This window comes from Schistocerca piceifrons, chromosome 3 (assembly GCF_021461385.2).
Source record: "Schistocerca piceifrons isolate TAMUIC-IGC-003096 chromosome 3, iqSchPice1.1, whole genome shotgun sequence".
NCBI lineage: Eukaryota > Metazoa > Arthropoda > Insecta > Orthoptera > Acrididae > Schistocerca > Schistocerca piceifrons.
In genome coordinates, this window is record NC_060140.1 from 348412446 (window position 1) to 348425645 (window position 13200).

General features: G+C 44.0%; 1 protein-coding gene and 1 pseudogene across 1 annotated transcript in view; both read left to right on the forward strand.

The window, feature by feature from the left end:
* LOC124788650 (monocarboxylate transporter 14-like) overlaps nt 1-13200 on the forward strand; it is a 66600-nt gene that overhangs the window by 39422 nt on the left and 13978 nt on the right. Inside the window, exons 4-5 of the mRNA XM_047255926.1 lie at nt 736-1241; nt 11091-11230. Coding sequence (XP_047111882.1) covers nt 736-1241; nt 11091-11230 — 646 coding nt within the window. The remainder of the gene's footprint in view (nt 1-735; nt 1242-11090; nt 11231-13200) is intronic.
* On the forward strand, nt 1505-1621 carry LOC124790815 (annotated as a pseudogene).

A 13200-nucleotide genomic window follows, 5' to 3' on the forward strand; every position in this document is an offset into this window, starting at 1 on the left:
CAAATTCCTGCCTTTGTCTACTTAAGCCGCACTTAACAAAGCTCATAAAGCATTTCAGTTCTCAGATGGTTTCCCCTTATTTATAGTAAAAAATACACCGTTCTTTGTACGGGATTACATCTGTGAAGGCAGGTCTTAATGACGAGTCGGTGAACGGAGAAAAGGTTTGGCTCAGACTGTAATTGTAAGTTTTCCTATTTTACACAATAAATTAAGTCAGTGTGTTCAGTGTCATTTAACACACCATGCATTTTCAGATCTTTCGAAATGATTCAAATGATTTTGAGGTGTATTATCAGCAGCTGTTCATTATCCAAATTTGATTATTGCAATTATAGGGAGGGATGCCCAACACTATAGCAATGATCGATCATAAAATGATCGGTATTACGCTTACTAATCCTGGTAGTTGTTACGAGTGGTCTTTTAGTTCACTAATGTTCAAATATGAATCCTACGTCCACCATTCCTTAAATGGCGAAATATATGTAAATGTGGGCTACTCTCTTAATTTTCTTTTTAATTGTTATAACACAGCGTTATAAAATTTATTCGTTGGATCATGACCTTCATTATAACAAGGTGTAGTTACACTAAGTCAGGGGTCAATGGTTCTACTTGTACTAGTAGCTCTAATGCATGAAAAGTAGCTGTCTTACAAATGTAGAAAGTACTATGTAGCAGAAGGATGATGAGTCGCTACAGAAGAACTGATGGTTGGATACATTGTTCCAGGTATCGGTATAGGACTGATAATGCCGGCCACGTTCACGTGCTTCAACAGCTACTTCGACCGCAGGAGGACCTTCGTGATGGGCCTGGTGCAGTTCGTCGTGGGGCTGGGGACCGTCGGCATCCCGGTCGTGGCGCAGAGACTCGTAGCGTCGGTCGGCTTCAGAATGACGCAGGGTATACTGTTCGCAATCAGTCTTCTGTTGTTCCCTGGAATGGCAGTTATGAGACCTATAAAATATTCGGAGAGTTATCAAAGCGTAGAAAGCAATGAAGACTCCTCAGTACAAACTGGCAACCCAGAGGAAACACATGAAGAAAATCAAACTGGAACGAAAAAAGGATCTATGATAGACTTAGTGGACGCAAAGTTCGTACACGACTTTATCACGCGAAGCACAGAGAATGTAAATTACAGTCGTCTTAACACGTCGGACGACAACGCTGAAAAGCATGAGAGATCAGATGAACAGAAATGTGACCTTCTGCAGAAGGGGAGAAATGCTAAGGTAAGTGCTAACTATAGAAACTTCGTATTTTCAACGAAAGGAATACATATGTAAATGATAGATAGAATCAACGAAGGGAATAAAGATAATTAGACCTTTTCTGCCGGAACAGGAAATCGCAATTACTAATCGTCTTATAGGAACTTGTGTGTGATCACACTGACAGTAATAAATTTCCATCTTTCCATTACGTCCTCTTGAGCACATGTCTGTTCTTCAACGCCGTGCAAGACATCCAAATTCGGTATTCCTCTGGCGCACTCGGTAACGGCCTTGCCGCAGTGGATACACCGGTTCCCGTGAGATCACCGAAGTTAAGCGCTGTTGGGCTGGGCTAGTACTTGGGTGGGTGACCATCCAGCCGCCATGCGCTGTTGCCATTTTTCGGGGTGCACTCAGCCTCGTGATGCCAATTGAGGAGCTTTTTTTTTTTGGTCATCAGTCTACTGACTGGTTTGATGCGGCCCGCCACGAATTCCATTCCTGTGCTAACCTCTTCATCTCAGAGTAGCACTTGCAGCCTACGTCCTCAATTATTTGCTTGACGTATCCCAGTCTCTGTCTTCCTCTACAGTTTTTGCCCTCTACAGCTCCCTCTAGTACCATGGAAGTCATTCCCTCAAGTCTTAGCAGATGTCCTATCATCCTGTCCCTTCTCCTTATCAGTGTTTTCCACATATTCCTTTCCTCTCCGATTCTGCGTAGAACCTCATCATTCCTTACCTTATCAGTCCACCTAATTTTCAACATTCGTCTATAGCACCACATCTCAAATGCTTCGATTCTCTTCTGTTCCGGTTTTCCCACAGTCCATGTTTCACTACCATACAATGCTGTACTCCAGACGTGCATCCTCAGAAATTTCTTCCTCAAATTAAGGCCGGTATTTGATATTAGTAGACTTCTCTTGGCCAGAAATGCCTTTTTTGCCATAGCGAGTCTGCTTTTGATGTCCTCCTTGCTCCGTCCGTCATTGGTTATTTTACTGCCTAGGTAGCAGAATTCCTTAACTTCATTGACTTCGAGACCATCAATCCTGATGTTAAGTTTCTCGCTGTTCTCATTTCTACTACTTCTCATTACCTTCGTCTTTCTCCGATTTACTCTCAAACCATATTGTGTACTCATTAGACTGTTCATTCCGTTGAGCAGATCATTTAATTCTTCTTCACTTCCACTCAAGATAGCAATGTCATCAGCGAATCGTATCATTGATATCCTTTCACCTTGTATTTTAATTCCACTCCTGAACCTTTCTTTTATTTCCATCATTGCTTCCTCGATGTACAGATTGAAGAGTAGGGGCGAAAGGCTACAGCCTTGTCTTACACCCTTCTTAATACGAGCACTTCGTTCTTGATCGTCCACTCTTATTATTCCCTCTTGGTTGTTGTACATATTGTATATGACCCGTCTCTCCCTATAGCTTACCCCTACTTTTTTCAGAATCTCGAACAGTTTGCACCATTTTATGTTGTCGAACGCTTTTTCCAGGTCGACAGATCCTATGAAAGTGTCTTGATTTTTCTTTAGCCTTGCTTCCATTATTAGCCGTAACGTCAGAATTGCCTCTCTCGTCCCTTTATTTTTCCTAAAGCCAAACTGATCGTCACCTAGCGCATTCTCAATTTTCTTTTCCATTCTTCTGTATATTATTCTTATAAGCAGCTTCGATGCATGAGCTGTTAAGCTGATTGGCGATAATTCTCGCACTTGTCAGCTCTTGACGTCTTCGGAATTGTGTTGATGATGCTTTTCCGAAAGTCAGAAGGTATATCGCCAGACTCATATATTCTACACACCAACGTGAATAGTCGTTTTGTTGCCACTTCCCCCAATGATTTTAGAAATTCTGATGGAATGTTATCTATCCCTTCTGCCTTATTTGACCGTAAGTCCTCCGAGGCTCTTTTAAATTCCGATTCTAATACTGGATCCCCTATCTCTTCTAAATCGACTCCTGTTTCTTCTTCTGTCACATCAGACAAATCTTCACCCTCATAGAGGCTTTCAATGTATTCTTTCCACCTATCTGCTCTCTCCTCTGCATTTAACAGTGGAATTCCCGTTGCACTCTTAATGTTACCACCGTTGCTTTTAATGTCACCAAAGGTTGTTTTGCCTTTCCTGTATGCTGAGTCGGTCCTTCCGACAATCATATCTTTTTCGATGTCTTCACATTTTTCCTGCAGCCATTTCGTCTTACCTTCCCTGCACTTTCTATTTATTTCATTCCTCAGCGACTTGTATTTCTGTATTCCTGATTTTCCCGGAACATGTTTGGACTTCCTCCTTTCATCAATCAACTGAAGTATTTCTTCTGTTACCCATGGTTTCTTCGCAGTTACCTTCTTTGTACCTATGTTTTCCTTCCCAACTTCTGTGATGGCCCTTCTTAGAGATGTCCATTCCTCTTCAACTGTACTGCCTACTGCGCTATTCCTTATTGCTGTATCTATAGCGTTAGAGAACTTCAAACGTATCTCCTCATTCCTTAGTACTTCCGTATCCCACTTCTTTGCGTATTGATTCTTCCTGACTAATGTCTTGAACTTCAGCCTACTCTTCATCACTACTATATTGTGATCTGAGTCTATATCTGCTCCTGGGTACGCCTTACAATCCAGTATCTGATTTCGGAATCTCTGTCTGACCATGATGTAATCTAATTGAAATCTTTCCGTATCTCCCGGCCTTTTCCAAGTGTACTTCCTCCTCTTGTGATTCTTAAACAGGGTATTCGCTATTACTAGCTGAAACTTGTTACAGAACTCAATTAGTCTTTCTCCTCTTTCATTCCTTGTCCCAAGCCCATATTCTCCTGTAGCCTTTTCTTCTACTCCTTCCCCTACAACTGCATTCCAGTCGCCCATGACTATTAGATTTTCGTCCCCCTTTACATACTGCATTAACCTTTCAATATCCTCATACACTTTCTCTACCTGTTCATCTTCAGCTTGCGACGTCGGCATGTATACCTGAACTATCGTTGTCGGTGTTGGTCTGCTGTCGATTCTGATTAGAACAACCCGGTCACTGAACTGTTCACAGTAACACACCCCCTGCCCTACCTTCCTATTCATAACGAATCCTACACCTGTTATACCATTTTCTGCTGCTGTTGATATTACCCGATACTCATCTGACCAGAAATCCTTGTCTTCCTTCCACTTCACTTCACTGATCCCTACTACATCTAGATTGAGCCTTTGCATTTCCCTTTTCAGATTTTCTAGTTTCCCTACCACGTTCAAGCTTCTGACATTCCACGCCCCGACTCGTAGAACGTTATCCTTCCGTTGATTATTCTATCTTTTTCTCATGGTAACCTCCCCCTTGGCAGTCCCCTCCCGGAGATCCGAATGGGGGACTATTCCGGAATCTTTTGCCAATGGAGAGATCATCATGACACTTCTTCAATTACAGGCCACATGTCCTGTGGATACACGTTACGTGTCTTTAATGCAGTGGTTTCCATTGCCTTCTGCATCCTCATGTCGTTGATCATTGCTGATTCTTCCACCTTTAGGGGCAATTTCCCACCCCTAGGACAAGAGAGAGCCCTGAACCTCTAGCCGCTCGTCCGCCCTCTTTGATAAGGCCGTTGGCAGAATGAGGCTGACTTCTTATGCCGGAAGTCTTCGGCCGCCAATGCTAATTATTTATCAAAATTTAGGCAGTGGCGGGGATCGAACCCAGGACCAAAGACGTATTGATTATGAATCAATGACGCTACCCATAGACCACGGGTACAAATTTTTCGGGGGAACTACTCGACTGAATAGTAGCGGCTTCGGTCAAGAATACCATCGTAACGACCGGGAGAGCGGTGTGCTGACCCCACGCCCCTCCTACCCGCATCCTCGTCTGAGGATGACACGGGGGTCGGATGGTCCCGCTAGGCCACTCGTGGCCTGAAGACGGTTTTTTTTCCTGGTTCACTGTATTTTCAGTGTAAAAGACCAAAGCTGGAAAGCTTTCAGTATGCCATACAACGACAAAGTTTTTGATGAAAATCTTTATTATCTGGAGGAATTTGGTCTTTAGTATTATTACGATTTTCTATCTTTTAATAACTACCTTTTCTTGTGGTATCAGAATGCTTACTTTCATTCTGGACTCTCGTTGAAGGGGATTATAATTTCTAAATAACACAAATCCATCTAGTGAAAACGTAGCTAACGATATGATGGGAATTTCTGACTCTTCATTTGCATTAATTAAATCTGATGTTTATACAGTTTTCATACTCTATTTGAAATTGCTTCACTCTGAAGCAGAACGTACATGCTACAAAAAATTTCCAAAACTTTCAAAACTTTGTACTTGACTGGGTCTCAAACCAGGACCATTGTTTATTACGCGGAATACTTTCACCTATCCAGACACAATTTGCCAGTGCCTCCCAATACTTTTCAAATTACAAGAGGCTCAGATGCGTAACGAGCACAACTAATCATGTACACTGAAGAGCCAAACAAACTGGTACACCTGCCTTATATCGTGTAGGGTCCCCGCGAGCACGCAGAAGTGCCGCAACCCGACGTGGCACGGACTCGATTAATGTCTGAGGTAGTGCTGGACGGAACTGACGTAATGAATCCTGCAGAGCAGTCCATATATCCGTAAGAGTACGAGGTGATAAGGATCTCTGCTGAACAGCACGTTGCAAGGCATCCCAGATATGTTCAATAATGCTCATGTCCGGGAAGTCTGCTGGCCAATGGAAGTCTTTAAACTCAGAAGAGTGTTCCTGGAGCCACTCTGTAGCAGTTCTGGACGTGTGGGGGGTCGCATTGTCGTTCTGGAATTGCCCAAGTCCGTCGAAATGCACAATGGACTTGAATGGATGTAGGTGATCAGACAGGACGTTTACGTACGTATTGCCTGTCAGAGTCGCATCTAGACGTATCAGGGGTCCCATATCACTCCAACTGCACACGGCCCACACCATTGCAGCGCCTCCAACGGCTTCAACAGTCCCCTGCTGACATTCAGGGTCCATGGAAATTGGAAAATTGTGGTAAGGTCTTATGAGACCAAACTGCCGATGTCACTAAGCAGCTTACGCACTACTTAATCTAACTTAAAGTAACTTAATCTAAGGACAACGCACACACTCATGCCCGAGGGAGGACTCGAACCTCCGATGTGGGGAGCCGCCCGGTCGGTGAGAAAACGCCCTAGACCGCGCAGCTTCCCCGCTCAGCACGTATGTCTGCCTTCAGGGCTCTAGAAATATGGAAATCGCATGGGAAGAGATCAGGACTGTATGGGGGACGTGTAAGGAGTAACAGCGAAGCTTATGCCAAGTTGTCGAAACAGTCTTGGCAATATGTTGGCGGGAATGATCCTGTAACAAAATGATGCAGTCCTTGAACATTCCTGTGCGTTTGGACTTGAAGGCGTGTTTGAGTTTCGCAAAAGTGTCCACGTACCTCGGTGCTTTAACTCTCGTGCAGCTTTCCGGAAAGTCAATGAGCGGTGAAGCCTTGCAGTCGAAGAAAAAGGTCATCATGACTTTACCGGAGCTGCTGTTTCGACTACGCAGTAGATGTTTGGCTGGGAAGTCCTTACACGTCCTCCATTCAGTCCCTATCTCTCCGCATCCGATTTCCACATTTTTGAAGCCCTGAAGAAAGACATTCGTATCGATTTATTCTGACCAAGAGGTGCACGTCTGGGTACAATCATGCTTCCGTAGGCAAGCGTTAACATTTTTCCATGAAGGGATTGACCGTCTTTTCTGACACTTGAATAAATGTATTAAAAGTTTTGGTGACTATTTTTGAAAATATAAACAGTTTTTCTACTTTATTCCATCTGTCTAGTTTTCATTTGACTCTCACACATATTGAATATTATCTGTCGTTGTAGCTTGTATCTATTTTCCTGAGAATATCTAACATCTGAACGTTTTTATGTTGTCGGACGCCATTACTAGTTCCACGAGTTCTATTAAGGTATCTTCAATTTCCATAAACTTTGCCTCAATTATCACGGTCTGTCTTTAACATCAGTAGCTACTGGATACACCGATGTCCAAAGCTAAAGCAACAAACGGAAATTTTGCAAGGTTGTGTTTATTTTGCCACAAAACAGTGTAAACAGGAAATAGTAAAGTAGAAACAATGTAAAAAATGCAGAACGTAATCAACTGCAACATGCATAACGGTAGACAAAAATGTTCTTCGTTTTCTTACAACTTAACGGATTTGCACACATTTTCTGACAACTGGTTTATATGCTCAGTATGGGGTCTGAGCACCTCTGGCACCAGTAAAGGCCTGACAATGACGGGACACGTTCTGGATGATTTCATCAATCTCATTATCAGTCAATAACGCCCATTCTAACTGCAGTGTTGCTCGCAAGTCGTGGAGAGTGGTTGGTGGATGCTGATATGATGCAACCAGTCTCCCTAATGCATCCCAGACGTGCTCTATGGGATCCAAATTGGGAGAGCGAGCAGGCCACGCCATGCATACAATATCTTTCGTTTCCAAAAAAACATTAACTACCCGTGCTCTATGAGGTCGTGCATTATCGTCCATCAATACGAAGTTCGAGCACACAGCACCTCGCAACAACAGCGCATGAGATCCCAAGATCTCCTCAAGGTACCTCACAGTAGTTAAATCTTGCTGATTCACCCATACAGTTTCATGTAGATGTGTTCGAGTGGTAAACATAATCCGTGCCCACACTATTAGCGACGCTCCTCGACATCGGTCTCTTTCCACAACGTCTGGGTCCCGAAATCCTGTTCTGCCCTCCAGATGCGAATCCATCGAGTATCACTCTCCAGACCAAATGGGACTCATCTGTGGAGAGAACATTGGCCCATCGTTCGACCCTCCAGCTGGCATGTTGACAGCTTCACTCTAGACTTTCCCTTCTGCGAAGACACGCCAGAGTTAAACAGACAGCAGGTCCCCAACAATAAAGGCCACTCTGCTGAAGCCTTCTGTGTACCGTGCCTCGATATAACTCGTCCGGGGGATGCTACGAGGTCAGATCTAAGTTGCAGTTCAGTACTACAATGGTACCGTCGTGCCCTTACAGCCAAATAACGGGCCACTCTTTCTGATGCCACACATGGTAGGCCCTGTCTCGGTCTCTATGAACTGCCGCCTCATCCGAGAAACGACACAACGATTCACATTAAGCCATCAGGCCACATCAGTTTGCGACTCTTCTGCTTCCATTCTTCCTATGGCCCTCCACAGTAGAGAGTCTGTAGGCGTCTTCTCTGTGCCATATTGCACCGTCTGTGACTGTGTACAATGCGATTCTGGGTGTGGAACTACCCAGCGAGCAGTAGCCCGCTTAACAAGTGTCTGATGTCACGGATGGCGTGGTTGTCCGGTGATCGGAACGCCAAATGGTTCAAATGGCTTCAAGCACTATGGAACTTAACGTCTGAGGTCATCAGTCCCGTAGACTCAGAACTACTTAAACGTAACTAACCTAAGGACATCACACACATCCATGTCCGAGGCAGGATTCGAACCTGCGACCGTAGCAGCAGTGCGGTCCAGGACTGAAGCGCCTAGAACCACTCGGCCCCAACGGCCGGCTTAGAATGTCATCTTCCGTGCAGATCACAATCGTAATGGTTCATATCATATCTTCTAAAAAAATTACATTTGGAAGACATATTATTTGAAAAACACCAGTTCAAAAATTTAAGAAGTACATGTGTAATGCAATTTATTTAAGAACTGTAAGACAAAGAAAGTCTTTGAAATATTGATTTCAGAAATTCTGTAGCTTTGTTTTACCGCAAGTCTTGCAAAGCTGTTTCAATCTCTGATTCTAACACTAAAATTAATGCGTCTTTCAAATCGACACCTATTTTTTCTTCTATCGCATCAGCACACAGTTCTCCTTCATCGAAGGGACACTCACTGTACGATTCCCACCTATAGCTCCCTCACCTACGTTTAAGAGTGGAATTTCTCTTGCACTCTTAATGTGGACGTCCTCGCTTTTAATTTAACCGAAAATTATTTCAACTTTTTTACATGCTGAATTTGTCCTTCCGACAACCATTTACTTTTCAGTACTTCAACATTGTCCCTGTAACCATTTTGCTTTAGTTTTCCTGTGTGTCCTATGTAGTACCTTCCAATCTGCAAACAATCCTGGCTGAGCAACATAAGCAACTCAACGTTATACCAGAGGTTGAAAATACCGCTTCAGTTGTAAGGTTCTTTTTATGTATAACACGACCTGTTTCGGACTCTAACGTGCTCATTTCAGGTGTTATAACTTTGTGTTGCAACCCCGAGCTCCCCGGTGGACGAGTACAGGACGCAGTAATGATGGGCACGTAAGAGCCCGAAACCGGTCGTGTTTTCAATAAAAAGAACCTTACAACTGAAGCGGTATTTTCAACCTCTACCTTCATATGTGACTTATATTCCTGTATTCCTTCGTCTTCTTGAACATTTGTGTATATTCCCCTTTTGTAGATCAGTTGAGATATTCCTTCCGCTACACAATATTCCCTCTCAGTTACCTTTCTTACATCTGAATTAATGTGTCCACTTCCGGTGATTTGCGTTTTTAGGGGTGTCCATTTTTCTTATGATTAATTGCCCACTGTGGTATTCGTTATCACACTATTCACGGTCACAGATAACTTGAAACGCTGTTCTGCAGCACTTTTTGTACACATTGATATACGTGAATATTCTCTAACTTCTCAGTATTTCACGATCCCACTTTTTGTACACACTGATCCACATGAATATTCTCTTTAACTTAATTCTACTCTTCATCGTTCTTAAATTGCTCACTTGTCGTAGATACGCCTTATATTGCAATATCTGATTTCGGAATCTCTGTCTCACCATGACGTACTCCAACTGATGTCTTTGCGTGTCTCCAAAGCTTTTCCATAACTCATAAAGATAGACAGTTTTAAGGTGTAAAAAGCACTCCGTCTTCAGGCCACGAGTGGCCCATCGGGACCATTCGACCGCCGTGTCATCCTCAGCTGAGGAATGGTTTCCTTTGACCGGAGCCGCTACTTTTCGGTCGAGTAACTCCTCAGTTGGCATCACGAGGCTGAGTGCACCCCGAAAAATGGCAACAGCACATGGCGGCCCGGATGGTCACCCATTCAAATGCCGGTCACGCCCGACAGCGCTTAACTTCGGTGATCTGACGGGAACCGGTGTAACCACTGCGGCAAAGTGTAAGAGACCGAGAAATGCTGTTTAGTGGTTGCGACGCTGCGTTCGCAAACTTAAGCAGTTGGGCTAAAATTCCCATCCGTCATTCAGTTTTAACTTTACCCTGGTTAACCTATGACGAATGAGGAACCGAGCGAGGTGGCGCAGTGGTTAGCACACTGGACTTTCATTTGGGAGGACGACGGTTCAATCCCGTGTCCGGCCATCCTGATTTGGGTTTTCCGTGATTCCCCTAAATCACTCCAGCCAAATGCCGGGATGGCATTTGCTTTGAAAGGGCACGGCCGATTTCCTTCCCCGTCCTTCCCTAATCCGATGAGACCGATGACCTTGCTGTTTGATCGCTTCCCCCAAACAATTCAATCCAATCCAATAAACGAATGAGGAAATGATACTTCTGAGGGCCAATCTCCTTCCATATACTTCTCTTATTCTAGCTTGTGTTCGGCGGCGCGTTAAATCGTTATCTTCTCTCCCTTCGATCGAGGTAAGTAAATTAAGGAGAAGAAAGAAAGAAGAATTCCAACAAGTTTCGTACATTAGATTTTAAGTCTCCGAGCTGCTGCTTGGAATAAAAGTGACGCATGTGTAAGAGATGTAGAAGAGTGCGTGAGCTTGGGTACAAACTGATAGCTGGTACTTGCAGGAGGAGGATATGTTCAACAGCGACAGCAAGACGACTCAGCGCGGAGGCGGCAGCCTGCGACCACGGGTCTCCGTCACCAGCGTGGTCAGCGCACCGTTTCCGGATTCTGTGGGCAACAAGTCGCAGACCTCGTCCAAAAGGTTACGACGCTTCATTCTTAGCCACGGGCTCTGTTACTGTATATAAAACGACAGTCTGGGGTAAAGGTTAACTATTGTGATCATGGCCCTTTGCGCATCGCTGCTAACTAGCACTAGTGTTGTTTATATAGGTCATGGTATAGTAAGCTCTAAGGAAAAAATACGAGGGTTGCTTGATAAGTCTGGTAAGAAAGCAATAACAAAAATTGTTTCGTAAACAACACACCTCACTTCCTCAAAAATGGTTCAAATGGGTCTGAGCACTATAGGACTTAACATCTGAGGTCATCAGGCCCCTAGAACTTAGAACTACTTAAACCTAACTAACCTAAGGACAGCACACACATCCATGCCCGAGGCAGGATTCGATCTTGCGGCCGCAGCAGCAGCGTGGTTCCGGACTGAAGTGCCTAGAACCACTCGGCCACAACGGCCGGCCACCTCACTTCTCGACGTAAGTGTGCTTTGAGAGATATACACTTGGTCCAGTTATCCTCCAGGTTTTTATCTCATCGGAAAAATAAACTCTAACAAACTTTTCGTCCCAGTAAGCCAAAGTTTGAAGGTAGGCAACAGCAAGAAGTCACATGGGGCTGAGCCTGGTGAATAGTGTGAATGAGGAACCTTCAAAGCCCAATTAATGCACTTTCGCCATCGTTCTGCTGACGTGTGGGATAGTGCATTATCAGGTGACAGAATACTTCTTCGAGTGCCAACCTCGATCTTTTTTCAGCCAACGCAAGTTTCAAACGATCCGATAATGAGGCATAATAGCGTCTAGTTAAGAGTTTGCCTTGTTCCAAGTGATCTACATGGATTATTCCTCGGGAATAAAAGAGCTAGAACTAGCAATATGGCTAACACGTCAGATAAAAATCGCAAGGCCTTAAACCAGGGCTGCGGTCAGGCCATTCACGTGTACTACGTCTGCCAAAACAACTACCTGGAAAATGATCATGCAGCCTCTCGCGGACATCATTCGCGAGATGTGCAGGTGCTCCATCCTGCATGAATGAAGCTGTAAATTGTTCCACTGTGAAATTACTGGCCATACACGATCTTGCAACATTTACAGGTATCTTTTACCTTCACTGTGTTCCGCAGAAATAAAGGACCAACAACTTCGGGTAACGTGATGCCACACTACACTATCACCTTCGGATGCCCCTGTGCTTCTTTTCGGCTACCCAGTAATGGCAGTTACGCCAGTTTACAAATCCTCTAATGTGGAAAACTGCCTCATCAGTCCACATAATGTTCTCAAAAAGTGCGGGCCAGTCATAATTTTTACTCAAGAAAATTTATCCAAACCCAGTTCTTCTGTCACAGTCATCAGGAAACAACTGTTGCATGTATCATGACTCCATGGCGTAAAAATGAGGTCTTTTGAATCATTGTACTGGGTAGCAAGAAAGACCAGACCACTTTCACGAGATCCTTGACGCAGTGATTTCTTAGGGTGCATCATGAACATTTCACGAACTCTGTCAACATTTTCTGGTGTCCTCGAAGTTGAGGGTCTCCCAGATCTTGTTGCACCGGTGACTCTCCCTGTTGTTAGTAATTTGAAATGGCAATTTTTAACTGTTTTTGCATCCAGCGTTGCATGGATCACTCGTTCAGCCCTCAACGACATTTGTACTCTCACCACTGTGCCCCAGACCTCACAAACATCTGCTGTTTTGGCCCGTTCGTCCACAGTCAGAGGCGTCCTTTTGTAATTGAAACAAAAGAAGAAATAATGTTAAACACAACCTCATGGAGTGATGTTTCTAACAAAGTAGGTCTAAGAAAATTTACTCATAAATAAACAACTATTTAAAACTAGGGAGTGCCGTATCAGACAATCTGTAGGATATTTGTTATAAAATTCGGTGACCAGATGTTGCCCTTTCTTCCAAATCTTCATAATGATTATACGGCATACACTGCCATCCCTTGTTCACGTGGCTGCACGCATAGGTTCCTGA